The sequence below is a fragment of the Eleginops maclovinus genome, chromosome 2 (assembly GCF_036324505.1).
Source record: "Eleginops maclovinus isolate JMC-PN-2008 ecotype Puerto Natales chromosome 2, JC_Emac_rtc_rv5, whole genome shotgun sequence".
Lineage (NCBI taxonomy): Eukaryota > Metazoa > Chordata > Actinopteri > Perciformes > Eleginopidae > Eleginops > Eleginops maclovinus.
Genome location: NC_086350.1, coordinates 13,600,696 through 13,608,291, shown reverse-complemented (window position 1 = coordinate 13,608,291; position 7,596 = coordinate 13,600,696). Strand labels below are relative to the sequence as shown.

The 7,596-nt window shown below is 40.5% G+C and overlaps 1 protein-coding gene across 1 annotated transcript; it reads right to left on the bottom strand.

The window, feature by feature from the left end:
• Positions 1–3,739: 3,739 nt before the first annotated feature.
• Positions 3,740–6,795, bottom strand: LOC134874599 (uncharacterized). Its single transcript, XM_063898667.1, has 8 exons — positions 6,612–6,795; positions 6,433–6,518; positions 6,196–6,321; positions 5,954–6,098; positions 5,527–5,805; positions 5,201–5,418; positions 4,077–4,270; positions 3,740–3,797 (listed from the first exon to the last, which is right to left on the bottom strand). The coding sequence occupies exons 2-7, from the start codon at positions 6,475–6,477 to the stop codon at positions 4,082–4,084; spliced, it is 1,002 nt and encodes a 333-aa protein (XP_063754737.1). The 5' UTR covers positions 6,478–6,518; positions 6,612–6,795; the 3' UTR covers positions 3,740–3,797; positions 4,077–4,081.
• Positions 6,796–7,596: the final 801 nt, after the last annotated feature.

Below are 7,596 nucleotides of genomic sequence, written 5' to 3'. Positions count from 1 at the left end.
AATATGGATGATGCTGTTTTATTGACTAGAGACATCTCCACTGGGCTAGGAGCTGTTGAATAAAAAAACACCACACGTAGTTAGTGAGTTAAACAGAAATATCAGTATGAATGTGTGCGTCTGCATACCTGCAGTGATATTGATGGTGACAGGGGAACTATCAGTAAAGGACTCCTTCTCTGTTCGTACTGCAAAGTGGTAGAGCATGCCTGGAGTCAGACTAGAAAAGGTTGCACTCTGACTGAACACCTTCTGCACCTTTGGCACAAAAATAAGGGCCTTATTATCTTGCTTACAGTAACAGCATACATTGTCAGGAAGAGGAAGGTTTGTTTACCTTGTGTGAATGTTGACAGTTGGAGCAGGTAACCTCGTAGCTGTGAGCTTGTCCTTCTGCTGGATCCCAGAGCAGCTGTATGGATGAATCTGTCACCACACCTTCCTTCACTCTGTTTGGAGGAGCCAGACCTAAAATCACAAACCACCATGTTGTAGTTACTCCTCCAATTATTTTTTCAGCCAAGCACCCCTTACAGTACAAGACAGAGAATATACAGATGACTTGCCCATGAATGTTCGTTGGAATTGTTATACATTTGTTAGATTAGAATATCGTCTTACAGATTTAAAAATGTAAATGTAATTTGTTGAACAATAAAGAAAAAATATACAGTTTTGATAGTTTCTTGATCATTTAAATGAATGTAAAACAGACTTTCATTAAGGATATTTTTGCACCCTGACCCCAATTTATATGCTATTTAAAGGGCTGTATAGGGCTGTATTACAGTTAAAAGGAAATGTGTTTGTCTACAGAGCTTTACAAAAAAAGAGAACTTCGCATTTATTAAAAGTTCTAGTTATATAATAATATCAAAACAAAGTCATCTGAATAAAAACCACCACATACACTTGTTTGAAAAAGAGAAATTAATTCTTCTCCCGAGGCCACCCATTTTATTTTAATTTAGGAGCAAAAATAAAAAGCTCAGCCGCATCAATGACACGGCTTGATTTATGGTTTGCAACAACGGGATCTTTCTGCATTAGGAAGCACCCTGGCTCATAAGGATATTAATATCAAACCTACATTCTTGCATTGTTTCACTAGCTTGAGGCCTGACCTAAATGGTGTTGCGCTTTAAACAAAAAAATGGTAAAAAATGAATACCAAACAGGTAAACTGTAAAGTGGCACAATATGAGGGTGAATTTATTTCATCTATTTGCTGAAATCTGCAAGAAATAAAGATGAGAAAAAAATATTTTCGGTTAGATTTTAAAATCACGGCAGTACAATTGTAGCAGTGATGGGAGGAAGGATGATGAGAGGACTTCTTCAGGTTACAATACAATAACAACGAAGGACCTACTATGTTTTCGAGATCAGTAAAGTAGATATCAGTCCAAATGATTTGCTGACACCTTTTAAGATAGAAGCATGTGTCTGGTTCCTCACTTGTTTTAAAGGGGCGGGAGTAGAAAGGTGGTCCCATCTGCGCTCGGCTTGTGCTGTACACCCTGAGCTGCAGGTCGCTGCCTGGACTGAGGTTGCTCAGGGTTATGATGTGAAAACCAGCAGGGAGGGAGTACCAGTCGCATGCTTTCAGACACAATCCCTCACACATATTTTCACACAATCCTGGACACACACACACCTTCACCCCATCGATCAGACCCAGCTGTGGGTGCTGGATGTACAGTTGGGTGGAGTGTGTGCCCACAGAAAGAGGGACTGCTATCTGTACTTGCAACGGGTCTGCACATAAAGAAAGAGAAACAGATGAAAAGATTGTTTAGAAAATTAGGAGTTTGGTTGAAAAGCACTTTGTACACACCATTAAAAGATTGGATCACAATGTTTCAAGTCAGTCAGAAGCCCTATTTGTACATTGCAACCATTTTTTACTTGCTGAAATCATTCCTCATATTCATTTAAGTCCACCATGTGTCAATGTATCAAAAACAGTTCAAATGAGCTTAAGTTTTTCTAAATGAATGAATTCAAGTTTCAGCATGTTTAGTATAATTCCTTCTTTTTGTTAATTTGTTTTCACTGTGCCTCAACTGGGAAACACTGTCTGGGAAAACACAAAGCTGTATGATCAGAAAACACCCACTGGCTACTTCAGACTACTGAAGCTTCATTTAGACTTCATATAAAGTTTAAACAAAGCGACAACTGTGGATTTTAAAGAAATCATTGAAAACATGTTTCAATGAACATATGGGCACTTGAATGGGACTATGGGACTATTGAAGTATTGATGTATTTTTGTTTCTCTTACCCGTGGTGTGTATGATTTTGGTAATCTCGCTCCTGTCTTCACCCCTCAAAGAGACTACTCCAAATTCATAAGTCTGACCTGGAGTATATGTGCCCAGATTAACACACACAGTCTCATTCACCCAGTTTGCACCAGGACAAGTCTGGTTTATCCAGAGCGAGGTTGAAGAGGAGTTAATCAGTGGTTGCGATGTGATATTATAACGATCTGGTGGGTCATCAGGTGAGTTCGTCCAGCAGACACTCACATTTTCTGTTCCGCTCAACACAAACAGACCGCTAGGGGGCCTCACCGCTAGGAAAAGGAAAAAGGAAAAAGTTTTATGGTTGTGAAGTAACTTGGGTCAAAGCAATACAGTTTTAAGATGTTATTATTTTATCAAAATTACAAGTTGCAATCACAGTTAGTTTCCTCACTTTTGGCAACTAGTTATGAGGTAGTGGTGCCTTCAAGAACTGAAGACAAGTTCAGAATAAGAGCAAATATAATACCTATTTAAGATTGGCATATTACAGCTTTTTTGAGAAGATTTCGAATATTTGGATAACAATAATCCATAATGCGATCAGGAGCAGTCAGAAAATGTCAGTTGTAAAAGATAAACAATATAGATAACTTGATTCAATTAAAAATGTAGTTTTAAAGTCCTTGTTTGCTGCCGCACTTTCATGGTTTACTGAGACAGAACTGAGGCATTACTAATGTTACATCTAGTATGACAAGTCAAAAAATCTGCTGTGAGAAAGCCCTGTTACATGCTTACCAGTCTGCACAGTCACAGGCGCTTGTCCACAGCTCTCTATTCCATACTGGGTGACTGTGTAAACTTCAACTGTGTATTTCCTGTACGACTCTAGCCCTCCAATCACGGCAGAGTATGACTGTAACCCACCAGTCTCAGGTAACTTAGAGATGTTGTTCATTCCAACTATGCTCTCTTTTCTTGAAGACATTTCCACATAACGCACTACAAATATCCATCCGTCCTTTAATTGTGAATCTGTCAGCATCCAGTGGACACTTATCTGACTGGCAGTAATGGGGCCAACACTGATATTTTGAGGAGGAAGAGGTCCTGTAAGAAAGAGAACATAAAGTTTTAAATGACCGTTAGCACAAAATGTGTAACTAATGTGTACGTCAGTAGACTCACTCATGTGCGCAGTCCTTGTTTGACCCAAGCTCCAGGTGGAGGTGGCAGGATAAGAGGCTTGGAGCGTGAAAGAGTAGACGCTCCCTGGAGATAAACCTGCCACAGTTACCCCTCTGGAGGAAAGGGAGATGGGGACCCTGACAATCTTTTTAGTACTCCTAAGGCTCTGTGTCCTCTTTCTGTCCTCTGAATTTCTTATATCATCTTCACCATCTTCCTCCTCTTGGTACTGAAGAAATATCTCAAGTGATGAACTATTTAGAGAGGTCAAGGGCGAAAGGTCACTCCAGCGCAGCTCTACCTGTTGCTCTGTCACCTGAAGCAGGTCGAAGGAGAAAGAGGCAGGCACCGGAGGGGCTGTGAAAGGCAGAAGAGCAGAGTTACATCATAGCAATTGGGGAAAGCCATGATTCAAATAAGCGCTCACAAATTAAATGGTTTGTGTAACTACTAACTGTTTTGCATTACTTATTTTTCCTGAGACTTAGAAATATCAAGCGTTCAGGGCAGTGACGTTCACAAAAGATGCAAAAAAAATGCTTTGATCATTTTAAAAGCCATTTTTTTCACAATAACTTCTCAAAATGTATAAATAATGCACGGGCAGTACATTCTGTGGTTAATAAAGGTATGTACCCAAGTTATTTACCCTGGTAATGGCAGATGAAGGGTAAGGGGATGTTACAGAAGAATGGAGTGAGAAAGTATCCCAGCCCTGTGGCATTCCTCTGAAGCGCAAAACAGTCCGTCCGATTGGCCGGCAGTAATGACATCATAGTGTTTGTTAAGTTATAGGCTGAACCATCAGACCAGCGAGGACGGCCCTTCTCCTGTGGGGGGACAGCAGAAAAACATTAAATGGTATACATGTGACAAGCCAGCTCACTGTCATTAAAGTGAAAGTATGAAAAACAAAACTCCTCTTTAAGGAGCAACTGCTGCTGTGGTGCTTTTTATGTTTAGAAAGTAAACTTCTTTGCCAGAAAATCCCCTCCACCTGAAGTCTTGTTTATCATTCTGTAACAAAAGGATATACCCAAATATGTGAGAACCGCATGGCAGGCAGCCCGAGAGAAACTGTTATTTAGTCTATATATATCAATAAGATATTTTTTTATATATTTAGTATTCTACTCAATCTTTAAATCCTACAAAGAGTAACATTTAATACCTAATTTTTCAAGAATTTTTGATATAAATATAAAAGTCTTTTGAGCATTTTTTTTATATTAACATTTTGCACAATACATCATTTGCTATTTCCTTTTTATAAATACCTCTACACAAACTATGTAAAATAAATGAATTTTAGCTTTATTGAGTGCAGAGATAAGCACTGTTAATTATATATATTACTTTGTTTTGTGTTGTAAAATGTGTGTTATGGAGAAAGGTATTTGTTTTTAATCTATTGTGATGTCGTTCACTTTCAACATAGCCCTACATTCCTCTTAGAGTGTTTTTCATAATTGCGACTGTGTCTTGCAGGAAAGAATAACTGCTGAACTCCTGCAGGCCATAAAAAGCATGCACTGTTTAGTAAATATTTATCAAACAGTTTTCCTGACAAATCCTTTTTTAAATAACTAATTATAAAGTTATTCATAAATATTCATTGAAATCCTCGAGCGTGACCAGTTGTTAGACAAGGTTGGTTCTCATTAGCTATCCTGAAACTGGGAGTGGAAAGTCACAACACAAAGTAATTATACATTATAGCTCACTAACGATCAATGCGGATGTTTCTGTATTAAGGCTACCTGCTGGTCATTGAGTCCAGTCCATAGCAGCAGAAGGTTGTTGTGGTGCAGCAGATGGGATGATATAAAAACTAGATCTTCCTCTGTCTTTATGTCAGCCAGATGACTTCCAGCTGCCAGGTTTGTGCAGCTGAGCTGTGCATTGTTCCAGGCCAAACCAGTCCTTCTTATAGTGTAGCAACTTCTCCCATTGGCCAACCAGCCAGAGGGGCACTGAGCTGGAGGCATTATCATCAAGTAATTATGTCAGAAATCACCTTGCATTCAGTTTATAGGTTGATATTTAAGTTGTGTTGATGTGTGCGTAAATCAAATGTGTACAATACCTGTTTCCATGCCAATGCCAAGGATCTGGCTGATGGTGATATTTAGGTGTTTGAGGAACGTGGTCACCACAACTTTGGCCTTGAAGCGGGTGCCGGGCTGGAGACCTTTTACCATGTAACCAGAGACTGATGAGTTTATGTTGAGGATGTGTGTGACAAGTTGTGTGTGGGTGTTGAAGAGACTCAAGGTGGATAAGGTTTGGTTCCTGTGAAGATTCCACGTCAGGAGAGAAGTGGTAGACGTGCTGTATACATGAAGGGCAGACTGGGAGACTGGAACTGGAAACAAATACAGAAAGAAGAGACACAAAGTAGGGTTACATCGCTACAAGATATACCTCAACATCAATCAGCATACACCAAACACTAATCAGGTATGTCATCTTTCCGTCTGGACTGTGGTTTTTAAGTGTTCAGAGGCACTCACTGAAGTGAAAAGTCTTTGCCTGAAGAATAGTAAGATTTTTGCTGGCACTCAGTTTGATGTTATATCCTCTCGGGTCCTCAACAAATTGCAGGAACATTTTGCAGTCAGGGGAGCATGATGAGAGAGGAATGGGCTCCATATACACCTGCAAAAAATGTGACATTTAATTTAGTTCACAAGATACAAAGCTCAAACTAATACAAATTGAAACAGATTTTTAAAAAATGCTATTGTGTACTTACCAGACGGTTACTTGCAGTCATGCAGGTGACTGTGTAAGTGTCTGGAGCTTCAGTGGAAGGGAAGTACTGAAACACAACCTCAACCTTAACAGGGTTTAAATGCTGCTCACAGGTCAGAAAGACCACCTGAAGAGGAGGTAAGAAACATGTGTTTCAGAAGCCAAATATCCTGTACCATAGGAATAGTGGATATTGGATATTCCACATAACTGGACGTTTTGCAGGCCTTTCTCTTACCTGGCACAAACTAGCAAGTAGCCACAGACGCTCTGTTCCCCCCATTGGAAATGTCACTCCTCATCTCAATCAGCAGTCACGTCCACCTGGATACATACGTTCACTTCTAGGGCGAGTAACAGCGGGTGCTGGTTTTACTCTGTTTTTGGTAGGCTCATAAATGAACCCAAAACACTCACCCTGTGCGGAGACATCGGTTGTGGAAAGTCCCAAAATGTTTGGCTCGCTGACGTACGCCTGGGCGTCAAAAGGTTCACGGTTTGTAACTATTTAAGGCTTAACAAATAGCTTGACATATTCGGAAACTTTCGGAGATCTCTAATTGTTTTCGAGTTTCGCTTTACGCACAACGTGGTCTTTGAATTTAGCGCGCACTCAGGGTTCAACGTTCAATTGCTGCTTCCCGGGAGAAGTAAAGCCTTAAGTGAAGGAGGAAGAGAGAGAGAGAATTGAGAGAGAGAGTGAGAGAGAGAGAGAGAGAGAGAGAGAGAGAGAGAGTGAGAGAGAGAGATTGTTGATGTATAATTTGCTCTGGCTCTTTGTTGGGATAAGAGCAATTCACCATGGCAACCTCAGGCACATGGGCACTCCAGATCTGGGCTCCTGAGGAGAGGAGAGGAGGGGAATGAGGGTTGTGGGGCATACTGAGAGGAAGCAGAGAGGAATCAGAGATGTGACAGGGCTTTGTGGTAAATTGAGATGTGCTCATGGGCATCAGCTTAATGCCTTTGGGTGACCCACAGCTAGTCACAGCAGACAGGTTTAAACATTTTTTTCCATAACCTCTAAAATAAGCATGGGCTCAAAATTGCTCATGGTTTGGCTCAGGCCTTGGGTGTGGTGGAAGTGCGAGCCCATGTGGAATGACAGGAATGTGAAAGGGAGAAATGATTGACAAGCAAAAAGCTGAGTCCACTAAGGGGTTCTGTTATGAAGAGGGGACTCCCACACAGCAATAACCTCTTAGAGGGAAAACACAAACACATGTCAGCACCACAGATGCTGAATCAGGATGAATATGAGCTTTGAAGAAGGGTTTGAGAATGAGAAACCCGAAGGGTGCGTAAAAAGGACACATTTCAGGTCAAGATGGCAGACAGCGTTTCAATAATTCAGACAAAGATACTGTTAAATCTTTTATTCCCCTACTTTACTTCAAAATAC